Source organism: Pleuronectes platessa, chromosome 12, assembly GCF_947347685.1.
Source record: "Pleuronectes platessa chromosome 12, fPlePla1.1, whole genome shotgun sequence".
NCBI lineage: Eukaryota > Metazoa > Chordata > Actinopteri > Pleuronectiformes > Pleuronectidae > Pleuronectes > Pleuronectes platessa.
This window is the reverse complement of record NC_070637.1, coordinates 26,107,227-26,121,186: the sequence shown is the minus strand read 5'-3', so window position 1 is coordinate 26,121,186 and position 13,960 is coordinate 26,107,227. Positions and strand designations below refer to the sequence as shown.

The 13,960-nt window shown below is 43.5% G+C and overlaps 1 protein-coding gene across 5 annotated transcripts in view; it reads right to left on the bottom strand.

Annotated features, from left to right (window-relative positions):
• The window catches only part of LOC128453012 (kinesin-like protein KIF20B), a 29,673-nt gene extending 17,019 nt beyond the window's left edge, over nt 1–12,654 (bottom strand). For 2 of the 5 annotated variants that reach the window (XM_053435597.1, XM_053435600.1), the window contains exons 1-18: nt 12,267–12,493; nt 9,510–9,603; nt 7,320–7,409; nt 7,114–7,215; nt 6,843–6,981; nt 6,171–6,355; nt 5,308–5,362; nt 4,805–5,011; nt 4,390–4,501; nt 4,187–4,252; nt 3,928–4,074; nt 3,273–3,435; nt 3,064–3,180; nt 2,727–2,837; nt 2,017–2,156; nt 1,492–1,612; nt 780–942; nt 290–519 (exon numbers count right to left, since the gene is read on the bottom strand). In XM_053435597.1, the coding sequence (XP_053291572.1) occupies nt 290–519; nt 780–942; nt 1,492–1,612; nt 2,017–2,156; nt 2,727–2,837; nt 3,064–3,180; nt 3,273–3,435; nt 3,928–4,074; nt 4,187–4,252; nt 4,390–4,501; nt 4,805–5,011; nt 5,308–5,362; nt 6,171–6,355; nt 6,843–6,981; nt 7,114–7,215; nt 7,320–7,409; nt 9,510–9,602 (2,241 nt within the window). In that variant the 5' untranslated portion in view covers nt 9,603; nt 12,267–12,493. The other 3 variants (XM_053435601.1, XM_053435598.1, XM_053435599.1) reach the window with 3 other exon arrangements.
• Nucleotides 12,655–13,960: the final 1,306 nt, after the last annotated feature.

Here is a 13,960-nt window from a genome sequence, read left to right as displayed (position 1 = left end):
ATTATTATTACTATTATTACTATTTGAAGGATGTCTGTTTTCAGGGAAACAGTGAACTTACATATTTACATACATTTCCTTTGGAGAGAAGCAGAAATACATTCAGTTCTTTGTAGAGTAGATAAGTGGCTAAAGGGCCTGACAGTTTTCAGGTCAGACACAGTTCAGGCCTTAAAACAGATGAGGTCATGAAGTATTTGGACAGTTTGTATCTGTATGTGGATATAGGTCATAAAATCATCATCATCATCTTTAAAGTGACTCTCCTGCTCACGTCCTTGGTTCTTACCTGCAGCTGCTCTTGCTCAGGTGACCTCTCAGGTGACCTCTCAGGTGACCTCTCAGGTGACCTCTCAGGTGACCTCTCCTTCTCGAGCGTGGAGGAGCGGCTCTGTGAGCGAGCCTGTGCTGCCCTCTGCAGATCTTCCACCTGCTTCTCCAGCCGGGAAACCTCAGACGACTTCTGCTGGAGCTGAGAGAGAAGCGTCATCGTCTCCTCGGCCTCTTCGTTGGTTTCGCCTTGAAAATGAATGAATACAACAGGAAGTAAGAAGCAGTGACATGTTGGTTTCCAGCTCACAATCACAAAAACTCTTTAATCACTTTAAAAACACCTTTTACACAGTCAAAGAGACGTCTTGCAACACTGATCCAGTTATGGACCTTTCTAATGTCAAATATGACGTGTGTATATTCAATGTGCTGTTGAAGTTGCTGATGGACATTTCCTGGTGGTCATGTCTGAAAGCATAGAGAGAAACTGAAGGATTCATCTTTACCTTTGTGTTTATGAGCCTCCTGCTCTTGGACTTTCTTCTGGTGCTCATGCAGCTGCAGCACCTTCCTCCTCAGCTCCTCCACGGCTCCTGTTTCACATGAGCCCCGACACTTACCTGCTGCCTCATGTATGTCTGTCAGGTCGGAGGAGTCGAGAGATTTGTCCTGCAGGAGGAGGGAAACGTCCGGGAGATGAACGAACAGTGACCTGAGAAGTTCACATTCCATCTCGGAAAGAGACATCAAATGAGCTGAATTCTGCAAAGATGAAGTATTACAAAACTTGCAACTCCCTTTGATCTCAGGTCAAATGAATTCACTCCAACCGGCTTAATTATTATTTCAGCGACAGGCGTTAGACAGAGGATCAAGAAAAAGTGAAACTCAAAGATTAACACAGATGTTTCTCTGAGTGTGGGGGAGCCACCGAGATATGAATCATCTTCACTGTCATTCAGCTTCAGCTTGTAACGTTATGTTATAATCACCAGATGTTTATCCTCTAGAATGCGTGTTCACATTAATGACATGTTTCAGACATGACCTGCGGGTGAACTCTGGAGAATCGGCTGCTGAGTTTACCTGCGTCTGGCTTTTCTCACATGCACAACACATCGGGATCTTCTCTGTACGGACTTTATACTCTGATTATTCAGTTCCAGTCTGAAAGCAGCTGTACTGACTGATCTGAGCAGAAGAGAGAGAGAGTCATACCATGTCCTGTGCATCCTGACCGGTTCCAGCTTTGGTCATATTGTCAACGAGGTTCTTAAAGATCTCGAGCCTCCGGTCTGCTCGCTCCTCCAAGATTTCTCTCTCCCTCACCAAGCGCTCACTGCACGAGAAACACACACAGACACACACTTCTATTAGTCAAGTGTCTAGAGTTCATTACTGAACATTTTGATCGGTTTCCTCCAGGGACAGTTTTGTGCGATAGAGTTTTCACAAAAGTCAGTTTCTTCATCAGTTAGTTGTGTTGTTATGTGACTTGAGTAAGAACCAGGTTTAAACATCCCTGAGATCCTTCAACTAAAATATACAAACACATTATGAAGCCCAAACAATGATGAACTGTAGAGAAGTGGTTTATAAAGGCAAAATATATCCTAGAACTCGTGAGTCAAAGGGAAATCACATTAACTTCGCTGCTTGTCTTCCTGATTCTCTGTAATTTCATGTTCATCGTTTTATCAATAAAAGTGAAACTGCCTGAATATCTTTAGAAAACGTTCTCACTTGAAGTCGACCTGCATCTCTGAGAAAAGGTCAGAGAACTCTCTGCTGATTTCCTCTCTCACTCGAGCCTCGGTGAGCAGACCCGCCGCTCGCTCCTGCTTCAGCTCAATCTGCAGCTGCCTCAGCAGCGCCACCTGCTGCTGAAGAGCACACACAACAAACAGGAGAGATTTGAGCAAATATATTCAACACATGTCCTGTGAAAGAGAATTTAATAATTACTCATGAAAAGGCAGAAAGCTGAGAGCAAAATACTTTGTGAAATGAAGAAAGAACACAGATGATCTGAGAAAATGACCAGAGAGCAAATCACGTTTTCAGAACTCTTGTCAGAATCAGAAATACTGATTGATTCCAGAAACGTGTCTGTTACATTAGCTCCATGCAAGATTAGAAATATAAGCATACAAAGATTTAGGAAATATATAAATAAAATATGAAAATATGTACAATATGTGCGTTTATTAAAGTTGAGAGAATAAAGCACATTAATAAATTAAAGTAAAAATAAAGTTTGGTAAAAACAGTTTTTATTATGAAAATATTGTATTTTATCAGATGTGTAATAATCTGACTCACACTCTGTGCTACAATACAAATAACTACTGATTCCATTCATTGAAAATTTTACAGATTTTACTAAATTAATGATTCCAATTCTTTGTTAAACTCATTAAAATGAATATTAATTCAAATGTGAAGGGGCTGACCTGGTGCGTCTGTTTGCTGGTGAGGATTTCATCATCGTCTTCATTCCCGGTCTGGTCCATAGTTTCCTCCATCAGGCTGTTTTCCTCCTCGTACTCATTGTCGTCTTCCTCCTGGACAAACACAGTGAAAGACACAATGATGGTTTGAGGCCCAGGGCGCTGGCTACAGGTTTGGTTCTGATCCGGCCCTTTGCCGTCTTCCTCGCTCCCTCCTCATTTCACACTGTGTCCTATGAAGGTTTATCTGGTGAATCATTAAAGCCAGGAAAGGAAAGATCCAAAACACAGCAGTAAAATATCAAACTGTAATGAATGAAATCCCGGCTGAGGACGGCACCTTCACATCCTCCAGGCTGCTCTCCCAGTCCATCAGAGAGCTCCCCCTGCTGCCAGGAGTCTTCCTCTCAGACCTCTGCGGTTTCGAGGCCAGAGGCCTTGTGGACAGGACTACAACCTGGAAACAGATGATTTGGTTAATAAATAAATCTGATGATGCAGTGGTAGATTGGTTTTTCATATCAAATAAATGGACTTGAGAAAATGCACCTTCTGTGCCACGGCAGAGAACTTGAGGACGTTGAGTGTCTCGTCGTACATGGAGGCACACCGGTTGATGTTGACTATCATGCAGACTTTTCCTCGGCCACAGAAGAAGCCCTGCAGGTAGTGGGTCAGCTTGCTCTCTCTGAAGGGAACATGCTGAAGCAGCCTGAGGGAGGGAAAGGTTTGCTTCAGTTGGCTTTGATAGATGGTGCTGACGAAACTCAACCAAAGTACCAAATAAAACTGTTTTCATCCGAGATAAACAGAGAATCACGTTCAGCAGAGTTTCAACGAGGAAGATTCAGCCTCAGACGCTGCTCCTGCTGATCCCGACTCGGTCTGTGAGAGACCTGTCAGAGGACGAGGAAGCTGGTCCTGGCAAGTTTGCCACTTTATACATGTTGTTTTTTTATTGTTTATCACATTTATGGAATGATTTACGATGTAAGCAAGGGGTTTTATTAATTTGTTCATATTTGAGTTTGAAAAATTAGTTTTCATCCAGCTCTTCAGAAAACCCTCAGGTTTTAGAAGAGTTTTCAATTCAGAGCTTTGGAGTCAAAGGGGAAATGTGTGTTAACCTTCTAGATGAATAAAGTGATCTAACAGAGCCGGTTCAGTTTGCTCTGTGTCTTCCACGACAGAGTCAGAATCTCACTTGGCCTGCTGGTTGTGCCGCAGGGCATTGATGCATTTTCCCAGGATGAGCAGGGACGTGTTGATGTTTCCAGCTTCTTTCAGACGCTCTCCTCTGTTCTGAGTCTTGGCGCATCTCTCCGAGCCGGCGAGGTCACACAGACACAGCCTGATGACAAAGAAATGAATCTACATGAACAACATGGCTCCACATGTCATGCTTAGTTTCATTCTGCACACGGGTTTTCCAGCCTTCCTGTTAAATCTCGAGTTTTACTCACTCGCTGACTGTGGGGATCTTCCCAAAAGCGTCAATCCTCAAAATGCGAACGGTGAAAATACTGTGACTGTAGAGAGACAGAGAAAACACATGTTTCATGGACTTTATATCAAAAGGGTGTAAACAGACTTAAGAGTGCGACCGATTCACGGCTGGTCGATAAGAAGTCTTTCCCAGAGACCAAGCTGCTGCCTCGCTCCTCACCTCCGGCTGGACAGGTGGTTGAGTCCGGTGGAGGAGAAGCTCTGGTTCCTCTTCCCCAGCTTCATCACCGTGTACGCCTCGTCTGCACTGTCGACCTGAACCCAGCGCAGGTCTACATACAAAATACACAAAGATATTTATATCAAAGGTCCTCTGTTGTTCTTCTACACATCAGGCACTCTAGCAGGAGTTAAAGAATTCTCCAAACTTCTACTAGCATCAGCCAACACTGCCACTGGCTGCATCTGAAATTCCTGAGCAGCATGCAAGAAGTGGAAAACCTTGATTAACATGTTCTGTAACATGTATCTCCAAAAATGATTTATTAATAAGCAGCAGGTGTCACAAGGGTGAACCTGCTGCATCTCATCGAACATCACGTATGAAGTCATTTCATTAAACCGGCTCGACGAACCTTTGACAAAGGCGTTGCCCCGGACGTCCTGTGACAGACGCAGGACCGTCCTCCTCAGGGCCCCGCTGGAGGCCACCTCCAGGAGGTCGTGAATGTTCTCATTGTAGATTTCACAGAAGGAAACCCAAACAGAGAACTTAGAGTGCGTTTGCAAATCCAGGCTGATTCTGTCCTCTGCAGCCACAGTCGACCCGAGGACGGAGGCACCTTCAGAGAAAGGTCATCAGTAACAGCAGCAACACACAACGTCATTTGTATCATCAATATTGGTTTTAATTGTACATTTATTACCACATTTATAATTAAAAAAAAAACTGCATTAATGTTGAATATGGTTCCTAATGGCACCGAGTGTTTCAAACCATCTGGACTCATCTCGCCTGGGCAGCTGTGGTCCGTGAGGAGCCTGAAGGTGAGACCCCTTCACCTCCCAGCACTACTTTCTAAAGATCTCTTTTTAAGACCCTTAAGGATGAAGTTTCCCTTTAAACAAACACACCTACCTTCAATGAGCGTCTTGTTGGTCGAGTTCAACAGGCTGGCATTGCTCCGGTCACTCTAAAAGACAAAGAGCAAACAGCAGGTTTATTTAACGAACAATTCCTGGGGCCATGTCCGAGTCACTAGTATGACCATGCAGGAAGGAAACAGGCAGGTTCTCCTCGGCTGCAGTTTGAAGTTTTAACAGTTTATGTTACAGTTAGAGTGAAGTTCACTTTTACTTCACTGGCCTGAAGCAAAGGACGAGCAAAACCTTTAGAGGCCTAATAAGAGAATAGAGTGACAATTATAATTGATCTTTTAGAGAGGAGTTGTCAGATGAAATGTGACGGGACGAGGAGAACATGGTGGTTCGTGGCCGGCAGCTGGACCGACCTTCACCTGTGGACACGAGACAGTATTTGAGCCGCGGATGGAGGACGTGTCTCTTTAATCCATTGTACAGAAGTAAAACACTAACTCGATACTAACGCTGCTAACTTATGGTGATGACATCATTTAGTCTTTGCAGCAGTAATCGTGAAGTGGAGCCACGGTAACAAAGTCCTGCTCTTACATGATTCCGACCAATCAGGAGTCAGTCTCAACTGTCAATCATGACTTCTCAGCTGTTTTTATATCATCAAATAATTAATTCAAACCAAACTTATCAGAAACACTTGAGCAAACATCAGTGAGATGACTACTGTCCTGTCTGCCAACATGGAGGAGTATATGACCTATACTGCAACCAGCCACCAGGGGGCGATCAAGAGCATTTGTATTCACAATTGAGAGCTGGCACGTCCATCTTTGTTTACAGTCTGTGGTTGGACCGAGTTGGTTTCAAGCAGCCTCTTCTCCAACAGGTGAATAGAGTACTTACTTCTTTCAGTTGCCTGAAGAGGTTCCTCTTGAACATCTCCTCCTCCACCTGCTGCTCTGCACTGAGTCCTGTGAAGTCACTGCAGTGTTGAGGTTTGATGCTCGTCCCGGTGAACACCTGCTCGTCGATGCTACTGAAGATGACGTTCAGAGACCTGGGCAGGATCCCTGCATCAGCATCTGGACCTGGAGTGACAAGAGCATGTGGTCATGTTATGTTCCTCCACCTCCTCCTCCTCCTCCTCTTCATCATTAAATCTAAAGAACGGATCCAGCTTAGTGCTTTAAAGAAGCTGCTGCTCTAAAGATCACTTTCTCCTGAGAGCGACAAAATCTCAATCTGTCACAATATTGTTGAACCGGTGTAGCACCGTCTGGGACCCTCTTCACACCGGGTATTATCATCGTCCTCAATGTGTCTCCTGTGACCACAACTCACTTCCTGCAGGTAAATAAACAATTGTCCTTTCATATCCACATGTGGTCAATGAGAACCATAAAAAGCTCAAATACATTTAAATTGCAGTGGGTCAGAGAGGTCAGCTGAGTCTGCAGTCCTGAGTGCTCAGGTGTCAGGGGGATGTGTTCAGGTGCGTTCAGACTTGAACTTAGCACTGACCCCTCAGGACAGAGGTCAACACCAGGTGTAAATGAGCGAGGGACAGGAACAGACCTAAGAAGGTGAAGGTCTTCCCAGCGTTGGTGACTCCGTAAGTGAAAACCAGCGAGTTTTCTCCTTCAAGAACATTTTTCACCAAGTTCTTCACCGTGCCTTCAAACAGCTCTCTCTGCGTCGTCTCAGGGCCGTACACCTGAGGAAGCAAGGAAACAAGCTCAGAAATAATGAGTGGATACTTTCAAGTGTCTGTAATAGAAGAAGAAGAACCAGTCTGTGGAAGAAGATAACTCTGCCTGTGGCTTCCTAGTCTGCCCGAGGAACCGACCTGAGAGAACTGGAAGCGTTGTCCAGTCTGTGGCAGTGATTTGTCTGTCGAGCATGGAGGCTTCAGCAGGACTGTGTCCGGAGACTCGATGGAAACACAATCCTGTAAAAAAACAGCTGATGTTTGTTTGCAGAACAGATTAACTAAAAAACAACTAGTCCACAGAATCAACTCCCTGCAGACGAGGGCCTGTTTCTTTGTTTTACCAGTGACTCTCCGTTACTTCTCTCTGCTGAGGTGAAGGGTCGGATTCGGAGGAAGACCTGGAGGTGGTCTCGCTCCTCGATGCTGGAATGCTGCAGGAAAAGCACAGGACACATGTTCTGGCTTTAGATTGAAGCTCACATCTGGATTAGTCAACAACGTGTCAGTGGTTCAGAGACATAGTGAAAACAGGGTTAGGGCACAGTTAAACACTGAGGTTTCAGAACAGATCAGTGATGTTTGAAGATATTACAACAAACAGTCAAAGAGCAAGAAGGTCACATGACAGGTGTTGGTCACCTGAGCCTACAGAGGGCGCTGTTCTATCAGGGTCCACTTCTACCTGTGTACAGTCACTTATATGAGGGGAGAGCTGACCAGACAGGTGACATGAGAACATATCGGGACACGATGGCAGATTCAGGCTGCAGCGAAACTGAAGTGCACATGTTGGAGTGAAGCAGGTAATGATTGCATCATACTAAAGGAAACAGTTCATGTATGAACAGGCCTCAGGGCTAGATTAAAGAATGAGGTCATCATTTCTGATTAATCAAGGAATTAGATTTACTATCAATATAATTATTGTAGATAAACATTATCTTGCCCATTTTATCTCAACAAGTCCTTTTCCGATGGAGACATCTATGATGCATGTGAGCATTCACAGTGAAGATGATGTCTCTGTGCATGTGTCTCTCACTCACGTCCACCACATGAAGACGCTGATCACTGTCGCACATTCAGATACAAGTGACAACTCATTGCAACGAGTCAGACACACAAGCAATGTGTTTCTACAGCTTTACAGTCCATGTCATACAGACAGACGGCTCTTTCCCAGGTATGTTAACCTGTGGAGGCTTCAGTTCACTGCAGCTGCTGTCACACATCAACGGAACTCTTGACATGTTCCAGAAATGTTCTGGACAGGCTGTGTGGGAACATGCTAATGTCAGAGTCAGTTGCTCTGGACATTTAGCGCAGTGTTAATTTTGGCAGCTATTCTTGATTTAGTCTTAGTCTTTAGACGAAAATGCATATTAGTTTTAGTCACATTTAGTCGTTTTTATCCTTCTTAGTTTTAATCGACGAAAACAAATTACATTTTAGTTTTAGTCACATTTAATAGCCACATTAAATCCCTTTCTTCTCTCCTCAGGCCCAGGGACCCTGTGTTGTGTCTATAACTGCTAAATAGTGTAGCCTGCAGTTCTTAGGTTGTCCATTAGATATCCCTACCAGCATAGGTCCATAGCAGGGGTCGGCAACCTTTACTTTCAAAAGAGTAATTTTGCCCCCTCTTCCCCCAAATAAAATTTGTCTGGAGCCGCAAAACATATTTGATAACAAAGCTAATTAAGTTTAATATAAAGTTATACTATACTAAACTATAGTTTGTTGCATTAACGAAATTATAGAACGACAATAAAAAAACTGTTGACATTTTATTGCTATTTGTACCTGTTACAACAAAGGAAAACACAGAAAACTTATGAAGAGAAGAAAATACACAGGCAAGTGTCGGCCTACTTTAACACATACATTTAACACAGAGCTTTGTAGGGCTATTTGAATAAGAAGTACCCTATTTTGAAATAAAAAAAAAACATATAGCTGCAGCCTAATAGCTTAAAAATATATATTTAGTTTTAAATGTGAAAACAGAAAGTGAGAGCAGTTCAGACTGGAGGCGGACACAGAAACTGAAGCTCTTTAGAAACCACCTGCAGCTTCTGCTCTGATCAAGAAGCTGCTGCGCTGATCTGTGATCAGCTGAGACCAGAGAAACTCTGTGTTTTCACTGTTTCCACTGACAAGAAGCAGCCGGTGAGTCAGTGAGCGGCTGCTTCACGTGAACGAGCTCTGATCCAACTGTGTCTCTAAGCAAGTGAGCGGGGGGGCGGAGCTGTGTGGACGAGCTGTAAACAACAACACTGATCTTTCCACAGCAGAGTTTATACGTCATGTCCGGCCTCCTGCTGCTCTACAGGCTCCGCCCCCTGCTGCTCTACAAGCTCCGCCCCTCGTCTGGATGTTCCCACATGTTCCTGTTTGAACGAGTCGGACCCGACAACCTGCTGCTAATTATGCATAAAACTTTATTTGTTATATTTTGAGTAAAACCTGTGATGAACTCGTCCATCAGCGTTTTCTTTTCCTTCACTTGTTCATTTATTTTTTGTTTTTACCTGTGCGTGTGGTAAAGTGCTGAGTCGTGCTGAGTCGTGGTCCTCGAGCGGCTCTCTTCTCTCTGCCATGTTGTTCAGGCTTGATTCCATCATCCTGGAACAAAGACAAGATTCTAAACTCAAAATCCACCATGGAGAACAAAACGCAGAAATACAATCTGAAGATAGAACAATAAATCCTGAGCCTTGTACAATCTGAATGACTTCAACCAAGCATTTCAGCTAAATTATTATTTTTAATAATGTTTGTATATTCTGTCTTTGCTTGCAAAAATGTATGAATCCCCAAATCAATGTGGAAACCTTGACAAATTAAATATAGATAATACAGTGGCACCTTTAGGGCGATAATCTGCGATCTAATAAATAACATGTATAATGGAGTCATTTAATGTCATTTAAGTTAAAAATCCAGTTAAAATGATATTATACTAGATGTGCACAGACAATTAAAAGATCAATAAAATGTGCTGATCAAGTAAAACCAAGTCAATAAACAGATAACCGTTATATTTTCATATTACTATAAAACAGAGAATATTTTATTGATCCCCTTGAGGAAAATTTGAGTATTACAGCAGCACAAGTGCAGAAACATCTAAATATAACCAAATATAACTTAACAGGAACCATAAAGTAAATCACAACAGTGCACAAAGTGAAGGCAGCACATCCACTGGTGATGTGGTTGAACTGGTGGTGGAAACCATCTCAAAGAGGGAGGACGATTAAAGTAGCAGCAAGGAGTCACATTGTGATGTAATATTAAACAGGGTAAGGTATATGGTTCAGACTAGGATGTTAAATATGTATGAACTATGCGCACATTACTTATCTTACTAATATTATTTGTAGTATTATTAATTCTGGTAATCAAATGGAAAATTAGAACGGTAACAATAGAATAGTCAAATAGTTCATACATATACTAAAATGTATTATACCAAACAATGAATATTATGTATATGTTTGTGTGCATATTTCATTCAGAGCAATAAATCATGTTCATTAATTCCACATATGAAAAAGGATACTGGACAAACAAACAAACGAATCATTCCAACCCTCTTATCGTTTTTACAACATATTGCACAACTATTTCCCCAAATCAAATCAAATATACTTTATTGTCCCGATGGGGGAAATGATCTCGCACAAAGAGATCCAGCAGCTGCAGAACATATTGCACAAACACTATTTTTCAAATTCTTTATATTTGTTAACTAACTTGGCATAAAGACTGATTGTGTAGTAACAGTATCGCTGATGACAATGAGCCTGATTCAGCTGCTTCAGCCTCGAGTGAGATTCTAGAAACAGATGATGAGCCCCTGAAGCTCGTCACCAGGCTCAGAGACCTGGGGCTCAACATCGCCCTCTGTGATTGGATCCTGAACCTCCTGACGGGCAGACCACAGGTGGTGCGGATCAGCAGCACCACATCCTCCACCCTGACTCTCAACACCGGTGGTCCTCAGTCCTCTCCTGTCCTCCCTGTTCACACATGACTGCGTGGCCACAGCTCCAACACCTTCATTCTGCTGATGAGACCACCATCATGGGCCTGATCACCGGCCACGAGGAGAAGGTCTACAGAGAGGAGGTCAGAGCCCTGACATCTTGGTGCCAGGACAACAACCTCCATCTCAACGTCAGCAGAACGAAGGAGCTGATCGTGGACTACAGGAAGAGAGGAGGAGAAGAACACGCCTCCCTCTCCATCAACAGGACTGGAGCGAGTCAGCAGCTTCAGGTTCCTCGGGGTCCACATCACTGATGACCTGACCTGGACCCACCACACAGACTCCATCAGGAAGACCTTCAGGCTGTGGAGGCTCCACATGGACTCCAGGATTCAGGTGCACCACAGAGAGCCTCCTGACTGGCAGCTGCACCGCCCTGAACCGTGAGGCTCTACAGAGGGTGGTGCAGTCTGCCCAGCACATCACCAGGACGGAGCTACCATCCATAGAGGAGCTCTACACCCAGCGGTGCAGGAAGAAGAGCAGCCGGATCATCAAAGACCCCCATCACCCAAACCATGAACTGTTCTCCTGCTGCCGTCTGGCCGACGGTACCGCAGCACCGGGCCGGCAGCACCGGGCTCAGAGACAGTTTCATCCCCCAGGACATAAAACTTTTAAACTCCTCTGAACTTTAATAACTCCACCAAACCAGCACCGTGGCATAATTGCACTACTGTTTTTACTTCATCTATATATATATATATTGAGATATATATTTTATTTTCTATTTTAAATTTTTGATATTCTATTTTATTAATTCTTGAGCATTGCTAGAAGAGGACTGTGACTCAAGCATTTCACTGCCAGCGACTGCTTCATGTTATCTGTGTGCATTAGATTATAAACTCTTGAATCTTGAATTGAATCTTGAATGAACAGGTTGCTCCAGGTTGAATCAGCTGTTGATCCAGATCCTTCAACAGGAAGTCACTTTGACACCGCAGCTGCTTTCAGCCTCTTAGAGCCTGGACGTGGAGGTTTGTGTAGCGACGGTAAAATGAGTGGTTAACGTGCAGGACGAAGATTAATCGTGAATAACGTGAAACCCGAAGAACTACACGTTCTGAGCTCAAGCTAACTGCTGGATGCTAACTGCTGGATGCTAACTGCTTCGTTTATCATCGACAGTTGCTGTCAACAGTTCTTCATTCGCCAAGCTAACGCTAACCAGCTAGCTAACCACTGTCCACAGGTTATTGACACATGGAGGTGACTGAAGCGCGACCCTCACCTGACAGTGTGACCCGGGACATGAGCTCCGGAGACGGACACTCTTTCTGCAGTTAGGGCAAACTCACATCGTGGCAGCGGCAGCTCGAAAAGGCACTTCCGGTGTCGACAGAAACTGCCACTGATTGTAAACTCAGCTGCCTTTGATCCCCACTGTTTTAACGCAGCTGCCTTTGATCCCCACTGTTTTAAACTTGCAGAATCGGTACAATGTGACAAAGAAACCAGCCACTTACACCCAGTGGAGAAATGGAGATCAAGAATTCTTGGTGCTCAGAACAGAACCACGCTGATAAACAAGTATAAAGGACGGTTCATCCTCAGGGGACGAGTCGGCCTCGAACTGCGTGGCAGCAGCGAGCTGCCTCAGCCACCGGAAGTGCCTCTACGAGCGGCCTCGCTCCAAACAACCGCGAAGCTCCACAACAACTCGGCTGGCGCGTGAGAGTTTGAAACGGACCAATAGGATTCAAGACGGGACGGCGCATGCGTCCTTCCTTTGATGCGTTCAGGAACGTCTTCTGGTCGAAAATCTGAATATATTGTAATGGTTCCAAACCAGTGATACGTTTACGGTAACTGGTTTAGTGAAACAGGAGAGTGGGATAAACAACAACGGTGTTTAATATGACTTGTCAGAATCAGAATCAGAAGTATTTTATTGCCAAGTAGGTTTACACCTACAAGGAATTTGCTCTGGTAATTGGTGCATACAATGAACATAGAAACATAAAAACACAATAAATACAACATACATAGGAAAAGTAATAAAAAATAGAAAACCAGTTACTCACTATTTACTTCTTATTTACTCACTTTTTTCCAATATTTATACAAAGTAACATTTATTTAGACATAAACATTTCTGAATAAAAATATATAAAAGATAAAAGATATAAGTGAAGTAAAGAGTGATATGCAAAATGCAAAACAGTAAACAGTGTCCGATTGCAATGTGCAATGTAATGCAGTATAATATTATATAATATGATATGATATAATGTGTTAATTTAACACATCCTTGAGGTGTAGGGGCGGAATAAAAGTCCGAGTCAGGTGGGGGTCCCGGGCCTTGTTTATGAGGCCAACTGCAGCCGGGAAGAAGCTGGTCTTGTGGCGGGAGGTTCTGGTCCTGATGGCCCGCAGCCTCCTGCCCGAGGGAAGAACCTCATTCTTGTGAAGTATGTCAGGGGAAATAGTTCAGTGAGTAAGACAAGTTGATGTTTTTCTCACAGAAAGTCTCAAACTCCTGATTCTTGATCATGAATAAAGTGAAGGTTTGAGAAAAGTGATGTGTTTTCTGAACATTAGAGCATGTAAGCATTTTACATTATTAACACCAATTAAGAGTATCAACCCTGAGGACTGAGTCCAGATCTTTACTTCTGAGAAAAATGCAACCATCATCACCGCAGCCCTTTACAAACAATGCACTATTTCATTTTTCAGTCACTGTTGTAGCGTTTGGCATTTTTGTGTTTCGTTCGATCAGCTGACATCTCACTACTTGGGATGTGCACATTCACAGAGGCAAAGACTTGAGGTGTATGGATATAAGAAGCATTTCCAAAAGAAGAAGATGAAGGAAAAAGGTGAAGCTAGAGGAGCTGAAAGAAATTAATAAACAGCCAAATCAGATTTGACCAACAACAGTCTTGGTTGGGTGAAGTCCTACTGGTCCTATTGATCAATAAT